The 21,404-nt window shown below is 36.8% G+C and overlaps 1 protein-coding gene across 3 annotated transcripts in view; it reads right to left on the bottom strand.

The window, feature by feature from the left end:
* The window catches only part of Spock3 (SPARC (osteonectin), cwcv and kazal like domains proteoglycan 3), a 442,261-nt gene that overhangs the window by 229,732 nt on the left and 191,125 nt on the right, over nucleotides 1–21,404 (bottom strand). For 2 of the 3 annotated variants that reach the window (XM_008824947.3, XM_008824946.1), the window contains exons 3-4: nucleotides 8,987–8,995; nucleotides 8,836–8,881 (exon numbers count right to left, since the gene is read on the bottom strand). In XM_008824947.3, coding sequence (XP_008823169.1) covers nucleotides 8,836–8,881; nucleotides 8,987–8,995 — 55 coding nt within the window. The remainder of the gene's footprint in view (nucleotides 1–8,835; nucleotides 8,882–8,986; nucleotides 8,996–21,404) is intronic. The other variant, XM_008824949.1, reaches the window with a different exon arrangement.

Genomic DNA, 21,404 nt, shown 5'->3' with positions numbered 1-21,404 from the left:
CTCTAAGTTCTTGAGTAGCTTTTTGCTTTAATATTTTGTTTGAGAATTTCATACACTCATCTAATATTTGATCAAACCTGACCTCATGTCACTCCCTCTCCTTCTGCCCCTACCACACTCCCCTCCTCTTCACCTCCCAACTTCACACATTCTCTTTTAAACCCACTGAGTCCACTTAGTGCTTCCAGTATGTACCTGGGTGCAGGACCATCCACTGGGAAACTAAAGACTGGTTTCTTTCAAAACGTTTACAGTCTAAAATATGGTTTGTGTTAATTCAATGTGAAAGTTTTAGAGGACTTCTGTTAGAGCACCTACACCTTGCACTTGGTGACAGTGAAGTGATCACAGTACATAACTCAAAAATTAAAGAGGATTTTGGAATACAACCAAGGAATGCCTCAACTCTTCTAAAATTGCTGTTAGAGTAAGATTATAAATGTGTAATCTGTATGTAGGGTGTTTTGTTGGTTTTAAACACAATTTGATATAGCATATTCATTCAAGGAGGAAATCATGATTTAGAATTTTTAGTGGTGTATTAACTTATATTGATCTTATTAAGGAATAATTAGTTGTAGAAACCAAACAGTGGAAGCAGACAATGAGGTAATGAGGTAGGCCTTCTTAATGGCATTCTGATAGAATGTAGGAACCTCTAAGACTCAGCATCAGCCAATGTTTTATTTTATTTATCTTTTATTATTTTATTTATTACTTTTATTTTTATGTGTATGAGTATATTGCCTGTATGTATGTAAGTGCACCTATGTCATACAATGCCCCTAGAGGCCTGAAGAGGGCATCTGATTCCCTGTAACTGGGGTTTCAGATGATTGTTAGCCAACATGTGGTTGTTGGCAAACGAATCTGGGTCCTCTGCAAGAGCAGCCAGCACTTTTAACAGCTGAGTCATCTCTCCAATCCCTTTATTTTTAATTATTTAAACGTGTGTGTGTCTGTGTCTGTTTCTGTGTGTCTGTCTGTGTCTGTTTCTGTGTGTGTCTGTGTGTGTGTGTCTCTTTCTCTCCCTCTCTCTCTCTCTCTCTCTCTCTCTCTCTCTCTCTCTCTCTCTCTCTCTCGTGTTGGGGAATACATGACAAGGCCTGCATTTTGGAGACCGGAGGACAACATTTTTGAGAGTCAGAATTCTTCATTTACCTGGTTTTTGAGGCAGGGTCTCTACAGAAATTTCTGCCTGTTCACTGTGTATGTTATCTTGTGGCTGATTCTCCTGTCTCTGCCTCCCATGTTGCAGTAGAAGTACTAGGGCTGGGACTGCAGATGAGTGCCACCTCATCCAGCTTTCTCACTTGGATTCTGGGGATTCAACATGTCATCAGATTTGCACAGAAAGCACTTTTATGCACTGTGCCATCTTGGCTGCAAGCTTCAGCATTTTAGTATCCTGAGAGCAAATTTACTAAAGGATACATACAGAGGCAGGGTTAGAACTGTGAATAGGTTATATCAATGAAAGACTTCCAAGTATATATTACACAGATGTTTTAATAGATCCCTGAAACATCCCTCTTACCCTCTAATTTATATATTTAAAGTTATTTCCAAACACAGAAAATTCATTCTAACTTACATATTGTTATACTTAAGAACATAATTGTATATTAATCAATGCTTCAAAGCAAGACATTAGAAACACATTTCCTCTTTAATTGAGAAATTCTAAAGGTCTTCGATGTATAACTGATTATTGACTCTTTAGCTACAAAAATGTTCATTTACCATTTCTTCATATGAGAATGTTTGTGTGTGTTTGTGTGTGTGTGTATTGTGTGTGTGTGTGATTTATGCCTTTGTACATGTTTACCTGTGTGTATATGTGTGTATGCATGGGTACAAACAAATTCGGAGCCCAGAAGTTGATGCCAGGTATGTTCCTCAATCATTCTACAAAGCTCACTGATTCTAAATATTAGCTGGCCAGTGAGCCCAAAGGATCTTCAAATCTCTGCCTCCCAGTGCTAGAAATAAAGGTACACACCACTACAACTTTTTTTGTGTGTGTGTGTGGGTTCTGTGTATCTAACCTGCGGTCCTCAAGTATACAAGATAAGCATTTTAGAGACTGATCCATCTTCCCTGCTGTACTATGTTCTTTTCATGAAAAAGATGGGATTCAAGTTGATAACACTGACTAACATGTGCAAATAGAGGAACACATTTTAAAAACATATAACGTAAAAAAATAACAAATAGGCTTCACATTCAGCAATCCAAGATTCCAGGCCACAGCAACACTGTTGCTAAGCACTGTAACCTCCATCTTATCACCTTCACCTCCATCTGAAAATTAAATAATCTACCTTATAAGGTTAACATGGTGATTGCTTTAGATTTAAACCTGCTGTATAGAACTTCTTGTTCAATGGAAGGAAGAATGTTATCCTTTAAGATGGGTCTTGCATCCTACTATCCATTGTCAAACCCTTTGGTACCTGCTTTTGGCACCAGATCTTAAAATGTAGACAGATATTTAAATTTTTTTCTGACATTTTATTACTGTCCTCAAGAGAACATCATTTGACATAAATATCTTGGTATCACAGAGCATTTTGTTGATGTTCATTAATTTAAACTACAATTCTAAATTATAGAACTTGAAACACAAACATAACCATACCTGCTGGGGTGAATTTTAATTTAAAAAAGAACAACTAATAAATGTTGGTGAGTATGTGGAAACCTTGAAGTAGTTACATACATTGTAGGATGGGAAGGTAATATGGCACGGGAATGATGGGTCTCAAGCATAGCAGTTACACAAAAAAGCAGAACTGCCATATGATCCCTCAGTTCCCCTCATGGGCATACGCTCATAAGAACTGAAAGGAGATTTGCAGACATGCTTGTATACACACGTGCATAACAGCATTATTCAAACAGTAAAACACAGAAGCAAACTTGGCCTCAGCTTGGAGACAAATGACAAAATGCAGGATTCACATGCACTGGAATATCACCCAGTTTTGCAATGGAAGGAAATTCTGACACATGCAATACAGACAAGCCTTGAGGAGGCGATACTGAATTTGAACATCAGTCATAAAATGACAAATATTACATAATTCCACTTACATAGGAGACATAGTTCACTGGGGATACATTACTAACACAGTGGCACAGCACTAGCTTAGCATGAACAAAGCTCTGAATTTGATATCCAGTACCTGAAATCAAATTGTTTTACCTGGGACAGGGAGCAGCACTTTAGGATGGGCATGGGGATGAACATTTATAATCCTAGAATGTGGAAAGATGAGGCAGGAGTACAACAAGTTTAGGCTAGCATGGGTTATATAGGAATGCTATCACAAAACATCAGTGCAAAAGATAGGCAGTAAAGTCATAGAAATGGAAGTTAGAGTGGTAGTTGTCAAAGGTTTGAGAGCATTGAGGATGGAGCATTGGTGTTCAGTGACTATGGATAGACTATTCCATACACTTTCAGTCCATGCCACTGAACCGAAGGTATCTGCTAATGGAAAGATGGAAAGAGCCCTGAAGTTTAATGGTGGTGATGCATACTCTATAGTGGGAATGCACTTGCAAAACTATGTATCTAGAAATTATTATAGTGCTAAATTTTATATTTTTTATATTTTGTACATTTTGTATATTTTACTGCAAGTTTTAAAAATAAGAAATCAAACCAAACTAAACTGATAAACAAGCATACATGCAAACAAGTGACACACTGCCCAGACATTAAGTAATATAAATTCAATAAAAATATTTAGAAATCAAGTCAACATGATGACTGAGCCAATAAAGATGCCTGTCTCCAAGTCTGAGGACCTGAGTTCAGTCACAGGGGATCACACAGTGGAAGGAGAGAATCAGGTCCCGATAGCTGTACCCTGACTTTCACATGCATGCGGTGGCATCAGTAGACACACACACACACACACACACACACACACACACAGAGCGAGAGAGAGACACACACACACACACACTGAGTGCACCCGTGTTGTGCAATGCTGTGGAGGTCAGGAGAAGGCTTCAGATTCCCCTGGAACTGGAGTTAAGGATGGTTTGTAGCTGCCACATGGGTGCTGGGAATTGAACCCGGGTCATCTGCAAGAGCAGTAAGGGCTCTTAAGCACTGGCACTGAGCCTCTCCAGCCCCAATTTTACTTTTTAAATAAATGCCTCCCAGCACTTGGAAGGCAGAGGCAGGCAGATCTCTGTGAGTCGAAGGCCACCCAGGTCTACATAGTGAGTTCCAGGCCAGCTGGGGCTACAGTGAGACTGTCTCAGAAAGACCAAAAATAAATAAAAGGAAATAAAATTAAAAAATAAAATAAATGCAATAATTTTCTTGTGCCAACAGAACTTAGAATCATTTCTTTGGCAAGTGGCATTTCCTCCAAAAATTTGAATTCATAGCCACAGTTTTTTTAACGTTGACATTTGCTTTGCTTGATTAACACAATTTAAAATGATAAAGTTTCTTCTAAAATCACCAAATATTTCAAAGTGAAATTAATCAGCCTTGTGCTTTGTAGATTTGATTCAAAGTTTACTAATACATAAAATAAGTATAATTTCACTCCTCACACACCTGTGTAGGATGGTGTGGCATGAAGAAAATAACGTAGCTAGCTGGGAAGCTCTTAAAGTGGCAGTCTTCTTTCTTCAGTCTTCTTTGTTTAATGCCTAAGTCAAGGCAGGCTGCCACAATCTAAGGCAGCAATGGCTGTGCATGCAGCAAAGCTCCCAACATTTCCCCCTTTTTTATTTATTAAATGCCAAGTTCGGGATGGAAAGACCATGCCTGTCTTAGGTTGTCCTCTGCCAGAGCAAAGCTGTTGGTTGATCGGCCGTGATCAGTTTCTCTCTGAGAAGATCTTACCCGTCCCTGGCTAACTGGCCTCCAAGAGGATCCCATCATTGGCTACCTGCCATGGGGAAAGCACACACAAAAACCCTAACATGAATCTTAATATGCCACAAGTATCTAGTATCTTCTTGTCAAGTTTAGGTTAAATTGAGTTGACAAAAATCGATCAGGCCATAACAATTCCCCTTTCTTTTTTAATTTTGTTCAGTTTTTTCTTGATTATGCAAGGAAAACAATAAAATCTCAGTACTACACTGCAAAAGCTAAATGTTCTATCAACTGAGCTATCCGGGCATCTTTTGACTTAAAAACGGATGCGTTTTGTATTCTTTCCTATTCTGTGGAGATGGTACCATTACTTGGCACAGAACAGAACAATAAAAAAATTTTAGGATGCTATATTTTACAGACTGTGCTGTAAAGAAATTAAATACTAGCATTGCTAAAGAAGTCAGGGCTACTAGCTAAGGAAAGGAAATATCTTTCTCATTGAGACACCCTGTGCAGTTCTCATATTTTAAATCTGTTATAGAGTAAAAGTGCATGTAATATTGGTGTCTCAGTTGAATGTAATTTCTGAATAGTTTATTGTAATAGCCTAGGCCACTATGATATCAGGTCTCCTGACCTGGGCAATTAAACCAAGCAAGATTAACATAGCTGTAAGCACCTGAATGTCCTAACTATGATTTTATCCAAAATGGTTCAAAAATTCTAAATCAGTTTATGTGAATTGATCAAATAATTGCTCAGAGCACGCAGTCATTCAAATTGACATTTGAAATAATTGAAACCATTTACAAAGCACTGCAAATATCTTTGTATATTACACCCAATGAATATTAATAGAGAATACCAATTTTTCCATTCAAAAATAGCCCAAAGTCCCCAAACTCTTGAACAAAGCACCATTGTGACACACTATGCCTCTATTGTGAAGTACAAATAGACCTATCTATTGTTTCAGCATCTTACCAGGAGATCCCATGTGAGTGTGTAAGACAAACAATGTGTAAACAAGTTAGATTTAAGGCATTAGAGAAAAATACTGCATACACTGGCCAATCTATAGAACCCATATTTCAAGTACAGCACTGCATTTCAAGGAGAAAATTAACCACGGGGTGCATGTGCTCAAACACTTTTCTTTTAAGATTTCAGAAAAAAGTTCCAAAATAATACTATGAACAGCTTTGTTCATTGATGGGAACAAAGGCTCCAGATGGAATTTCTCCAGTTCATGCTTTGCAGCCAGATGTTCGTTACAAAGGGGCAAGTACGGTCGTGACTGCTGTGGCTTAAAGATGCTGTGCAAATGGATTATTCATTGATGGGAACAAAGGCTCCAGATGGAATTTCTCCAGTTCATGCTTTGGAACCAGATGTTCGTTACAAAGGGGCAAGTACGGTCGTGACTGCTGTGGCTTAAGATGCTGTGCAAATGGATTGGACAAATGGGAATAGGAGGGAATCCTATGAATTGTGATTGAAAAAACAGAAATGGATGGATGGATGGATGGATGGATGGATGGATGGATGAATAACCATGTGGCTAAGCATTTGCTCTTTCAAACACCCTCTTTTGTCATCCACCCTCTTCCAGTCCTTGAACATGTTTAATCTAGTTACTTGGTTAGTTGCCTTCCTGACTGTTCTCACTGGGTCATCAGCAGCTTGAGTTAAGAATGATTTCCTCACATACCTTTTCTTCAAGACCTGTTGAATTAAATCCAACATAATGAACCAGCTGGACTTAGTTTTCCCTTTTCAGAGAGGCATCGGTCTAGGAGGACACGATATGGTAAAACTCCTACAAAAGTCAATGTCCAAGAAAGCTATAACTGCACTTCTTGTCCCTAAGCCTATACCACTGGAACCCTGAAAAAGCAGAGAACTAACTCAAAAAGTAACTTTTCATGGAAAATACAAAAATATTCAGATTTAAGTTCCTGGTTATTAATATATTGATTATAATATTCACTACCAGATGGACACCAAGGTGAGCAACTCCAAGCTGGTATGGTATAACGATTAATGGGTTAATATTGATCATCAACTTCAAAGCATCTAGACTATGCTAGGTGGCAAACTTCTGGGTCTATCTCTGAGGGAGTTTCTACATGAACTAAGATGAGGAAACCCATTATGAATGCTGGAGGCACTAGACCATGGACTGAAAACCTGGACTGAGACAAGGAAATATGAAATGAGTGCTGAGCACCAGCGTTCGTCACTCTCTTCTTCCTAACTGTGGATACAGTATGACCAGCAGTCTTACCTCCTTATCCCAGGATGAACTGTACCTTCAGAATGGGAGCCAAATTAATCTCTCATGTCTTACATTGATTTTTTGAGGTATTTTGGAAAAGCAAAGAGAAAAGTTACTAATTCACATGGATAATGAAGTGGGGCAATACGTGAAGCGTGTTTCCTGCTGTCACTTTTCTTTCACTGCACCTAGCAAAGCATCATGTAATTTTAGCTAAGAGACGATGCATGCAGATACAGTCTAGAGTCCCACACCAGCAGCAGAGAGCACTATGGCAATTTCCAATGTCTTCTCCGTTACCCTAATTAATGCATTTCAAACCAGAGCAGGGCTAACACAGTGAAGGGCAAAAAAGGGAGCATTTACCATTAAAACCCAGTGTATGTTTACCCAAGAATTTGCTAAATAGTTTCAAACCTTTATTTTTCACAGTAAACACAGAACATAAGTTTTCCACCTTATTGGAAAAGATGCATGTCCTCATTAAAACTATTTTTCAGTTGGTTTCCATTGCGTCAACTCATGATTAACCACACTAATGAAGAGAAGTTATAGCACAGACAATTCAGTGTGGAGAGATGCAAAGCAATTTATTTTTTGCCAGCATACTGTATTTTGTAGCAGTGTTACACTCATCAAAAATGGTTTAACTTACATGAAACCATTATAGTTTACCAACAATCTAATATTTCTTTCAGACATTAAAAAAGGAACTCAGAGATGTTGTGATGGATTAAATATATGAAACTTAAATAAGATTTTTTTTATAAATTGTGTAAGCCAAACTGGAAATAAATAAGATATATATGAAACCAACCTCCCAAACAGAATGAAAAATAAACATATATTGATATAATATATATATTCATAAAGCACTAAAATATATTAAAATATACATGCATATATTATGTTGGAAAGACCAAATAATGTTTCAAAATGATTCCCCAAGGAAGAAAATGTTATCAGATGCGTTATAAATTAACATGTTTGTCTTACTCAAAATTGCAGTGGGTTAGAAATATTTTTCCCTCCCAGGATGTTCTACAAATGGGGTAATTAACTTTGCCTCAAAGCCCAAAATAAATACACGCCCCTCAGTCTGATATGGCCCTTAATTCATTGTAAATTTTCACATATGCTTATCAACCATTCATGTCCTGTCAATCAAAATTTGAGACCTGGTAGTAAGCAAAACATGGATTGGCTACAAAGAAATAAAGTTCAAGAGAATTCAACAGTTAAGAACACTGGCTGCTGTGGCAGGGGACTTTGGTTTGATTCCCAGCATCCACATGGAAGCTAAGAACTGTTGGTAACTCCTGTTCCAGGGGAATCTGATGCCCTCTTCTGATCTCCGCAGTCATTGCACTTAGGTACATGGAGCAATACATTCATACATACACGTACAAAATAAATAAAATATTTTTAAAAGATAGACATGGAAAATAAAGTTCAAAAACTCAAATCAGTCATCTAAACCATGCTTCTAAAAATAAATGGCATCCTGACATAAACATGTACTTAATTAACTCATTTCTAACTTTATTATGCTGAAATAAATATAATTACCATATATATTTTCCATTTCTGAAAGCTTATGCATTTAGCACTTCAAAGCCCAACCAGGCAATAAGTATTACTTTTAATGTATGACAATCATAAATATTTAAATATTTTAATTTTAAAATAATTAAGTTCTCACCTTGATCAAATGGCTTTCCAGGACTCCAAGTGCGAAAATAATCATCCTAAGAAAAGAAATAATGAGAATTGAATGTATATTAGGAATTAAAACATGAAAATTCATATAAAATTCAAAATGAGAATATGAAACACAAAAGCTGTATACAAACCTCTACTTCCTGCAAGGGCAAGCAGCAAATTTAAAAAAAAAATAAAAATAAAAAGGAACAAGAGGAAAAGAGTAAGTTATCAAAAGGGAACACATTATTCACAAGTTACAGAAAATCTTCCAATACATGCTTTCATTTTCATTGAATCCAGAGATTGCTCTAACAATTTAACTATTTTCATTGCCATTTCTCTTAAATAGTATAATGAACTATTTCAATTCCAATTCAACCTGCAAAATAACATGCAGATAATTAGCCCTAAGTTAATAAGCTATAAAATATCTTAGTCGTTCCCAATTATGTGACTTCATTTCCCACTAGTACAATACTAAATGGATCCATTAATATAACAGGGAAAATATCAAGTGATTCTGCAATGGTCCATAGAGTATAAACAGACTTTATGCAAATCATTCACATGTTAATTGAATATCCAAGGAGTTCATCAAAATGCAATTGGGAGCTTGAGAAAAAATATACACATAATTAAATCCTGGATAATGTTTAACTCTTTAATATTGAAAAGAACCAGTGTAGTATATTTAATATGTATTTAGTAAACGCAACTGAAAAACATAAATGAGAGAATGTACACTGGCACAGACAACAATTTTAAAAACCAATGCCAAATGAACTACATATATTTTATACTTGAAAGCCTTGTGAGGTATATCATGATGAAGTTGGGGTAACTCTTAGCTGCATACCAGGCATACTCACTTAAATGAAAAGGTATAGATCTTGGGGAATTAATTCTAAAGGGTCAAAATTATTTTCTTCTTTTTTTCTTTCTTATTAAATTTGTTCTTTTTCATTTTTTTACATTTTAATGGATTTTTTTATTTTTCATACAGAATATCTAAATTACTCTTAATTATTTTTATACTCCCTTCCTCACGGGCAGCCTCCCATAGCTCTATCCCACTAGAATTCATACATTCTGTCATTTGTGTTAAGGCCTATTTGTCAAGTTAGTGTCCCTAGATCTTCCTCAAACAAGTTCACCCACTGAGATCTAATAAGTCTATCTAGAATTCCTCACTAGGAAGATCAGCTCTTCCTCACCCAGGAATTACCAGTTGCCATTTTTTCTTCAGCTAAGATTGGGGTCTGCTGTCCATTTTCCCAGTTCTATGCTAGTATTTTGTCTGCCTGAGTTTGCATGAGTCTTGTTCATGATGACACCATTGCTGTAGGTTCAAATGAGCAGGGTTCCAGGAGCTTGTAGGACTCTATTTTCACATGATCATGTACCTCCTCCCTGTCTCTTAGACTCTTTCCACCCCCTCTTCCACAAAGGTCCCTGAGCCATGGGTGAGTCAAGTTTAATACAGAAGTCCTATACAAGGGACCAGCATTCTCAATCTCTACACTTTGGCCATTTGTGACCTTCCATCTTCCTGGCCCTCTGTTGCATGAGGGGGCTTCATTAATGAGAATTAAGAGATCCATTGATGTCTTCTTCTTTACTCTTGTTCTATGTTCCTTGAGGCTTAGGTGTAGAGGTTGAATTGCAGATGGCATGTAGGCTAGGACAATTCACAGACAATGTGTGTCACCAATTGTGGTACTCTATAACAATCTCCATGTGCTGCAAAAGAAGCTTCTTTGATGAGTGGTGACTGGGATATTTGTCTGTAAATAAAAGGATACATATGTTGCACATAGTAAGAAATTACATTAGTCTAGGGATATGACAGTTTTCTAGTTTTCTCTAAGTTCTATGAAGTCTTCAGCCATGTGTATTTGGTTTTGTTTAGAGTACCACATTTCTGTTTTCTCCCATTGAGTAGGCTTTTAGTCCAATTAGGTAACTGTTGATTGCCCCCAAGATAAAAGTGCCATTACAGCACCAATGCCATATGCTGTGCTAGTTTTTAATATGGTTATTTGATGCTGAAGTTGGTGTTGAACCATCACTCAATGTTCTCCCTTAGCACTTTGCATAGTGCTCTCCAAAGCTTCTTCACTTCTTCAGGGGATGTGGCTTCCAGGCCAATTCCAGCCCCATTGCTCCAAATCCTGTGTCCAACTGTCACTTCTCTTCCACAGTAGGCTTTTACCTTCAAGTTCTGGGAGGCAATCAAGGGCTGTGGCAATAGCCTGTGTAAACTGGGGAGTCTCTTGGACCATCCTGACCCACAACTCAAAGGAAGATTTATCCTGTTTGGCACTGTTTCTTGTTATGTAGACTTTGGCTATCTTTTCACAGTTTTGTACATAGCTGTATGTATATGCACAAAATGCACTCTGATTACTGCCGCCTTATTTTCTTTCTCCCACTCCGGTCTATTTCCCCACTCAATCATGGTTTTTAATTTATTTTGTGATCCACTGATTTTAACCAGAAGCATATGTGTGACCATGACCTTTTTACTATTAATTGGAGTATGGTTTCAGTGGGTACACAACTGAAAACAAGAGCTACCCCTCTCCTGGAATCCATCAATAACCCATAGTTCAGCAGGGAGGGGTCGGTGCTCCCTGGTTGACTATTGACAGCCTCAGTCTTCTGCAAGCTCTTCACTGGAAGCTACTGTGACTGTGACATTATGAACGCATTGGCTGTGTCATGCCCACAATACAGCATTTCCCAGCTCTTCTCTCTGTCTTCCAGCTCTTATATCCCCACTCCCTACTCTTCTGTGCTGTTCCTTGGGCCTAGAGTAGGTGGTATGAGTCTGGTTGAGAGCTGAACTGTCAACTGTCACTTATTCTTGGTTTCTTGAGCAGGATATGTCTCTGTCTTCAAGCCTTTCATTGTGAAGGGAAGTTTCTCTAATTAAGACTAAGAGAAGCATTTTTCTATGGATGTAAAGATAAGTATTTAGAAATTATTTGGGTTTTTCTTATTTCATTTGTTATCTCCACTGTGTAAGGAGAACATTATAACATACATTTTAATTATGAAAATAGTTACAAGTATCTCCTCCTGAAGAGGGATTTCACCCACCCACCAGAAATGAAAGAACAGAAGGTCTCCAGGAGCCATCCTTGTCAGTCCTGTTTTGTGTTCAAAGAAGGTTATATTAAGAGGAGCAAATGAAGGCACTCTATTCTAATAGGTTCTGTTCTACATTACTGAGGATTAGATTAAGAGAATATAATTGTCCTAGGATAATTAAATCAACATTGATTATTTAATCTCTTTTTTAAAAAAATCTCTTGTGAACTGTGATTACAAGATAGTATCCTTAGAAAACTATGCTTTGAAATTATGTTACTCTGCTAATAATCTCAAAACTAGAGCTGATGGTCATACATGTTTATTTAATAAATTTCATCTTGCTCTTTGGGGAAGATGAATGTCATTCATTCCAAACATGTAAAGAAGTAGGACAGCTGTATCAAATTTCCTATGAAGTCTGTGCTGGATAGTTTTAGTTGTTAACTTGATACACTTGAGTAGAGAAAGCCTCAGTTGGGGAATTGCCTCCATTGGACTGGCCTATGGCCATGCTTGTGGGGTGTTTTCTTGATTACTGAGTGATGTGAGGGTCCAGACCACCATGAGTGGTGTCACCCCTGAGCAGGTTATTCTATATTGTATAAGAAAGCAGGCAGAGCAGGTGCCAAGGGCCCAAGTCAGTAAGCAGCACTCCTCCATGGCCTGTGCTCCAGCTCTTGCCTCCATGTTCCTGCCCTGAGTTCCTATCTTGGGCTCCCTGTTAAATTGTGACCTGGGAGATATAAGCCAAATAAACCCTTTCCTCCCCAAGTTGGTATTGGTTGGAGTACTTTGTCACAGCAATGGAGAAACAGACTAGGACAAAGTCTAACAGAAACTAAACATGAGCACATTGAAGAGTGTTGAGCTTGAACTTCAGATCTGCTTTTACCACTTACAGAGAGCATCATATTAAAAAATGTGATGATCTAGAACTCAGACTTCTGGGACCAAATAGGGGAAAATGATGCACACATATTTGAAAGAGATGGTTTGTAGATTAGTGATAAATTTGTAAAATACCAAGCCAATGTGGAGCACAGATGTGTTCTAGGGTTGTATCTCCTCAAGAACCAGCTTATTTTTGATAATGTCCTCATTCATATTATATCTTACAAAATCTGCTAGTTTCTCCAAATTCTTAAATCAGCTACAGAATCCCATAGAAAAAATATTTTTCAAAAAGAATACAATAGTGAGATTTAATTTCAACGTATGTAATTAACTGTTCCTTCAGTTAATCATCACCAATTTTGGTCGGTTTGGGATGATAGCCACACACACACACAAGCACAAAAAAAAAAAAACAAAACACTATCATTACTGCTCAGCATGACATTAAGTTCAAAATTCAAGTCCAGTCTCTGCGTGTAAAAGTAAAACAGTTATCCTGATAGACTATTTTTACACTAATTTTGTGTTTGGGGAACAGTTTTACTTGGTTAAATCTTGGGAGTTTTATTAGGGTGAAAAGTAGTACTTTCACATAAACGTTCATTCCTGTGTAATTTCTTTGGTTTCAAAAAGCTTGCTATGCATGTTGGTTGTTTTCACTCTTCATTGTAGATTCAAAAGAAGGCAGCCAAGGATATAGTAAAGGACTACAAGGATGTCTCCAATTGGAGAAACTTAAGTCTAGGCAACTGCAGCTAAGCCTGTGTGATTGAACAAGCATACTCAAGTTCTTTTCACGCCTGTGCAAAATCTCACACCAGTGAATTACACAAACCACAAACATTTAACATAGTTAATATGAAACCTTTGCCTGTTTATTATACTTAAACAATTATAAGTTTTATACAAAATAGTCTGCACAAGGAAATTTGATATTTATATGATATTATTTAGAATGTCTTTTTCCTTTTGTTTTAATTGTCTGCATTTTTCTCATTTCAGCAAGAGAGAGAGAGAGAGAGAGAGAGAGAGAGAGAGAGAGAGAGAGTAACCTTGGCATTATTACATTTAAATCCAGATGGATTTTTTCTTGTGTTGAAAACAATGGGCTATACTGTGCCTTGGGGACTGTGCAGGATCCCTAGTCTTCCTATGAAATACCAGCAGGCATCTTCTGTCAAGATTTGACAAACAAACAGAAAAGTCACCAGACATTGGCAAACATACTCTGGGGAAATATCATTTCAAATCACTGATGTAGAGTTACTGGTCAACACAGAAAAAAATTGAAGCAAAATAGCCTACATGGTGTAGTATTAGCAGAGTGAGATGGTCTTCATAAATGTTTTTAATAATGAAAACTATTACAAGCTTATGATCCTTTTTCAAAATATTTAACTGCTTATGCCATTTTGTATGGATTTACAATGATCTAATTTTATCTTAATATGTATTTGCTTTCATGATGTTTACAATGAACATAGTAATGTCTGAAATTTATTCTAATTTCTTAAGATCATAAAATGTAAGTTTTGGGAGATGAGCAGAGGGAATAAACAATACTCATAACCAAAAATCCAGTTTTCCCCTATGACTGGTCACAGTATCGCTTTATGCAGATTAACTGTGTCAAACGGAGAAGTTTTAATCTGAGAAATAACTGTTGGTTTCATTTTTTTCCATACTGCTACATTTATACTGAAATTTTAATTCAAGTCAAAATCTTAGTGCCATTTTTCATAGCAGTAGAAAATAAATCCATCTTAATATTCACATGGAGGCACCACAAATCCTGATAACTTAAGCATGATTCTGGAGGAATCAACATATTATATAACCATTCTAGTAAAAACAACATTTCACTGGTAAAAAAACATGCATTAATCAAGTTCACAGACTAGAAGACCCAGATACAAGACATCACTATTTCAGCGACCAGATTTTTGACAAACAAGTCAAAAATAAACATTGGAGAAAACCCAGGATCATCTGTAATGATGCTGGGAAACCTGGATAGCAACATGTAGGTGGATGAAACTAGATCCTTATCCATTAGCCTATGCCAAAAACAAAACAAAACAAACTCCAAATGGATCAAAGACTTCAAGATCAAACATAAATCTCTGAATGTACTAGAGGAAATAGGGAAAACTCTGTAAGATACAAGTATAGGTAAGGACTTTAAAGGATTACTTCACAAGATGGAGCCCATTACTAACACTATTATCAGGGCCAAGAAGCTGTGACTACACAAATCACAGTCCATAATGGAGAACCTATTACTGTCATTCTGTTAAATAGACATAATATTAAACCAACTCCAAATGACTTCTTGTTACACCCACACATTAGTGCAGCTCTCAGCTCTCACCTCAGAAGATTCTTCTTGCAGCAGTTGGTGATGAATATAAGGAAACACAACTAGTCAACATGCAGACAATAAGAAACTGTTCAGCCCTAAAAGGAACACCTATATCACATCCTCCCCATGAAAAGGCTCAGGGATCATTTCAGAAGAGGGGGCTGATAGATTGCAACAGTAAGAGGTAGTGGGTGACTACAAGAAACTGTACTATATGGACACCAAGTGGTGTCACACATATGAACACACAGCACTTATGACAGCATGAACAAGACCTGTGAAAACTCAAATGAGACTGAGGTCCAGAATGGATGGGGGAGGTGCTCAGGGAGTCCCAGCCCTACATGTAGATCTACTGGCACTTGATAGCTTCCACTGAAGGAAAGTCCATTTTCCTTATTGGCTTGATAGCTGGTAGGCTGACCAGGCTCCAAGAGAGAGACCCAAACAGATAAGATTTTATGGGTCTAAATAAAGGCATATAATAGAGGACATGAAGTTGGCTGAGGGGGTCAATAAGGTGGGGGCAGAAAGGGGCAAGTGGAACTATGACCAAAATTCATTTTAGGAAATTCTCTAATCAATAAAAATAAATTAAAAAACAAATAATGATCCCAGGGCTCAGAAAAGGTCAGCAAGTAACAAATTGGACTTAATTATTTAAAAGCTTCTTTACAGCAAAGGGTTGCTCAATCCAGTGAAGTATAGCTTATGAAATGGGAGAACAATCCTTATGAATTATATATTTGATAGATGATTGGCATTTATATAGAATATGCAAGTAAAATTTAAAAACTATCACCAAAATGATACAACAGAAAATTTTAAAATGTACAATGGACCTGAATATATAATTCTCAAAAGAATAAATACAAATAGATAATCATTTATTATTACATTCGTATATTAATGCATCAGTCAACTCACACCGGAGAAGCTTCCTTATGCAGTAGATGATGATTAGCACAGAAACCCACAACTGGCCAATGTGTAGAGTAAGAGGCTACATACACCATGGCTTTCCCTGAATAGGACATCTCCACCAAACTTCTGCCTCACAAGCTTCAGGGCTAATTTTAGAAGAGATGGGCAGATAAATTGTAAGAGCCAGAGATGGGAGACTATCACAAGGAAACAGAATTTTCCAGAGACCTGGTCATCTACTCATATGAGCTTACAGCAAATGGTAACAATATGCTAAAGTCCCATGTAAGCACAAGCCAGACACGTGGAGGTGGATAAGAAACCCTAACCCTACCTGGGGGACTGTTGTGAACCTGCGGCTGCCAAGAAAGGGACAGTCAACCTTGGTTAAGTGTGAGATTCTTCATAAGAAAGGGACAGTCAACCTTGGTTAAGTGTGAGGTTCTTGATAAGTTGTCCAGACTCCAGTGCATGGACCCACAATCAAGGATTTAGGGGACACAAGTTTTACTTTATAGGCATACATATTCCATGAAATTGGTCAGGGAGTAGTAAAGCGTTGCAGATAGGGAAGGGGATCTAAATTCAATCAAAATATACTGTATACAATCTGAAAAATTCAAAAAGTTTTAAAGTCTTCGACTTCTTGAGCTATCAGAGAAATACAAATTAAAACTGCTTTGAGACTTTATCCCTGCTGAAGAGGAATAACTATCAACAAAAAGAAAAATGTCAACAAATTCTGGTGAGATTGTGGAAAGAGGAACCCTCCTTCCCTGTTGGTGCGAATGTGAACTGGGGCAGCCACTCTGCAAATCAGAGCAGATATTTCTCAAAGAAACTTTAATCCCAGCAGTTGAGAGGCAGAGGCAGGCAGATTTCTATGAGTTTGAGGCCAGCCTGATCTACCTAGTGAGTTCCAGGGCTGCTGGGGCTACAGTGAGACCCTGTCTCAAAAAAAGATAAAAACAAAAAAAATCTGAACCTAGAAATACCATTAGACCAAAGTATACCATTCACAGAAATTTGGTAAAAGAACTCCAGATCTTACAACAGAGATATAAGCTTATCCATAATCAATTATTGATGCATTATTAACAATAGCTGAGACATATAATCCCCCTAGAGGTCCATCCACTGATGCAGATAATGAAGATGTGGTATATAGACAACCCTGGGAATATACTAAGTACTAATTGAAATTAAGCTATAAACTTGCAGGAAAATGTATAGAACCAGAAAATATTAAACTAAGTTTAGTAACCCAGGCCCAGAAAAATAAACACCATATGTTCTCTTTCATATGAAAAATTTTAGATTTCTGTGCTTAATTTAGAATGACTGTCTGTAGAAGTCAGGGAAGAAGGAAGGAGTCATGATAGGTAAAGGTCAGTCTTCAGCGAGGCATAATAAAACACATTTGTCATTACAGTAGAGTAGGGTAAATACTAAAGCTAGAAAATTGGGGTGAGGTAAGATTGGAGATGGGGAGAAGCTCAAGAGAATTTTAGAATATAGGGACAAACTATATATTAATTTTCTAATTTATAAGGTAACTAAAAGATCTCATTAATTATGGAAATTTAAACAGAAGTATCCTAGATAAATGGCTAATGCTAACACCAGGAGCCATAGTTCTTCAAAGAAGAATCCCAGTACCAGATGTGTGATATCTCCCTCTGAGTTGTTAGTCAGGAATCCCCCAGAAGGGCCACAAACAACAAAGACTATTGCCATTATGATTGGCAAGCCACCAGAACTGGATGGTAAGACCTTATTTGATGAAGACAAGGCACACTTGAATTACAGCCACAGATAAATCAAATTAGAACTAAGGTGGATGCTTCCACTCCACTGGCTACAGGTTTATAGTAAGAGGGTGCTAAGCAGGTTGCTGTAGAGATGGGGAAAAGATATTGAAGGTCTTAATCAGCCATGGTTCCTGATTACTATACCCCAACTTGCAGGTCAAGATGTTCCTACTGATGCAAGAGTGGCAGGATTGATTTGGGGTTAATCAACCATTTTCTCATTAGATGTGAGGCCTTCTCCATGGAAAGAGATACAGGCACATACTGTAAATCTGAACAAAAATCTGTAACTGGTGACATCACAGGCCCTAGAGAAGAACATACTACTAATATATATGGAGATAGTTGCTTTCTAAGTACTTATATTTATATCTAGACTAGTTCTGCTGTCTACCTTTGTCAGAAAGTCTTCTTTTAGTTAGTGATAGTTAATACAGAAACTCATAACTGGTTAAAAATTGATAATAAATGGGAATTAAGTACTCATCCCTAAACAGAACATCTACATCACCCCATCCAATACACAGGCAACATCATAAGAAAGGGTCAGAAAGATTGTAAGTGCTGTAGGTTGGAAAGGAGTCCTATAAAATACTGTCTCCTGGATATGACATGATTGATGTAATCATGAACATACAGTAGCTATAGCTGTCTACACATGACTTGCACAACATATAAAGTAATAGTGTAGGTGGAGAACTAGTTTGGAAGAAGAAAAGTGTGTGGGGAGTAATGGGGGAAAACACAGGGTAAAAGTGGGTGAGTATGCTCACAGTACTTTGCAAGCATGCATTAAATTGGGAAAAAAATATATTTAATTCTGGTTTAGGTTTTAAGTTTTTTTCTGGTTTTGATACAGACTATTTCTAGAGATTCAACTGGCCTTGGCCTCATGTATGTAGACCAGGCTGCCCTCTATCTTACAGAGATCCACCTGCTTCTGCCTCCGAGTGCTGAGGTTAAAGGCATGTGCCACCATGCCTCGCTTTGTATTCTCATTCTTATTTTGCAGTTCATATTAAAATACAGTTCTGCTGTATCTGTGAAACGTAGGAAAAGCATATTCCTAAAGTGAGGTGCAGAAGCAAGTAGTTGGAGACACACTATTTAAATAAAACCAGTGTCAGTTTGATTATCAATACTAACTAGGTTTGATACAGCATTTTAATACTCCAAGAAAATATGATAATGCAGTTCCAGGTGAGGCATATAATTTACATGCATATGTGTGGCATGTGTGCAAGTGTATATATGCAGTTTTATGTACTGAATATCTAGAAGTAACTGTATATTCATAAATGTATATTTTGAATGAATTAGTCTTACATGTTCATTTCACCAGTGTCTGTCTATAATATTAAAATAAATTTTTAATGCTCGTATCAAGCATCTCATGTTTTAACACATTGTGGATTTGCCAAAAATGTAATAAAAATTGGCAGCATTTTATTTCTTATTTTTCTTGGTGTGTGTGTGTGTGTGTGTGTGTGTGTGTGTATATGCATGTTCCTCTGGGTGCATGAGTAGTGTAGATGTCAAAGGCTGATGTGAGTTTTCTTCCTTACTAATTAAGCTGTCTCCCCAGCTTTGAGAGTCTTTTTATGGTGACTTTAAAAACTCCTACTTTGTGTATGTTTACAGAAAGTTAGAAAAATTAATCTCAAAAAATAGATAAAATAAATAAAATGATCCATCCATGTTATTTACAGCTACCTATTTTGATACTTTTTATTATAAGAAATATCTTAATTTAATGAAACAAAGACCATAGTACACTAAAAAGGAAATAGCCACACTACTGTGTCAATTTTCTGTTAAATTTATACTCTCAGTTGATATTACAATGCTTGGTCAAATATATTTGGAATTACATTTTTACAATACTTCTGAATTATATTTCATTAGTTATACATTCCTTAAAATTCAAGTTTTCAAAAGTTAATACCTATAAAAACAATAATTTTTTTCAAACTTATAACATACAAATCAAATTGAAAATGAGTTTGAATGAAAAGAATAAAAATTTCCAAAAATTTACACATAAATAACAAGTTCTATGATGGGTTTTTATTGGATTGAGTTTGTATGGGACTTCTGCATGCTGACGCCATTCCTATAAGTTCATATGAGCAAGTTCTCAGAAGCCTGGGAAGCTCTGTTTTCTCATAATAATGCACCAACCTCTTACAATCTCTTCGCTTCCTGAATTGGAGAAATGAGCAACAAGCCCTAACCTTAACCAAAGAACTATTGGCACCTGATTACTGCTAGGTGAGCGAGAGTAAATCTTTAAGGGAGAGATTCTAGACAGGCTTAATAGACTGCAATAGATGAACTTTCACTGAGGGGCATCTGGGTACACAAACTTAATTCGATAGGCTTTTAATATACATGAAAGAATACATGAAATCCAGTAAGGCAGGGGCTTTGAGGAGGGGTATGGATTGGGGAGGGGATATAAATATGATTAAGATGTTTTATATGAAGTACACAAAAATTCAATAAAAACATACATTGGGAAAAACAAAGGTTCACTGATCATTTACTGCAGTTGAATAACCTAGCTAAATCTGAGGCATCCAACTTTGCTCTATAGCCGAAAAAAAAAAAAAAAAAAAACCTCTGCTGTTTGAAAGTATGGTACATATTAGGACATTATTCTCCATGGGGCTCCCTTTATTATGAGACGACCAGTGGATCACAATAATTCAGTCAACAAATTTCACATAACAGGAAAAGGTCCCCTGTAGAAATGCCTAGACTCCTTCCCTTACAATAAGCTGTAAACATAAGTAAAGCTTTGTATGAGGAGAAACAATTACATGTATGAAACCAAGTATCTGTTTCAGGACCCAGGTGTAACATTTGTTTCCTAAGTAGCAGCCATTTTTCCAGGTCAAGTCCTAGAATTATGAAAGAATTCATTTATACTCTTCGGTGAGTGTTTTAGTTTTTAGAGTATTTTAAGTTGCCTGTGTCACCACAGATAAAAGACATAAATAAAATAAATCTTGAGATAAAAACAACGCTATTGAGATAATTCCTCACTTTCTCTGGAAATTGTTGTGAATCGAGGTAAGAATTTCTCTGAATATATAAGAAATACATCCTGGTTAATCAGATTTTAATATATAAATCCAATTACATCAGAGAAAAGTACAAGAAAAACCTGATCTTGGTAAATAAAATGAAGGCATTTCCACTTCATTCATTTTGTTTCTGGAGGCTTTCTCCTGTTGTTTCAAAAGGGCTATTGACTTTTTCAATTTCCTCCTCTTTTAACATGAGCTTCCTTCAAGATTTCTATCTCTTTGTGGATTTCCTTTTCAGACCTTGAATTGTCTTTGTCATTTCATTCATTTGTTTATTTGGATTTTCTTAAGCTTCAGTCAGCAGTTTATCCCTAGCCTCTTGGAGTTCTTTGACTTGTTTGTGTGTTCATTAAATTCCTTGAATTCTTCGATTGTTTATGATTGTTCC

The sequence above is a fragment of the Nannospalax galili genome, unplaced genomic scaffold (genome assembly GCF_000622305.1).
Source record: "Nannospalax galili isolate Female #2095 unplaced genomic scaffold, S.galili_v1.0 scaffold109, whole genome shotgun sequence".
NCBI lineage: Eukaryota > Metazoa > Chordata > Mammalia > Rodentia > Spalacidae > Nannospalax > Nannospalax galili.
This window is presented reverse-complemented; position numbering and strand designations above follow the sequence as displayed.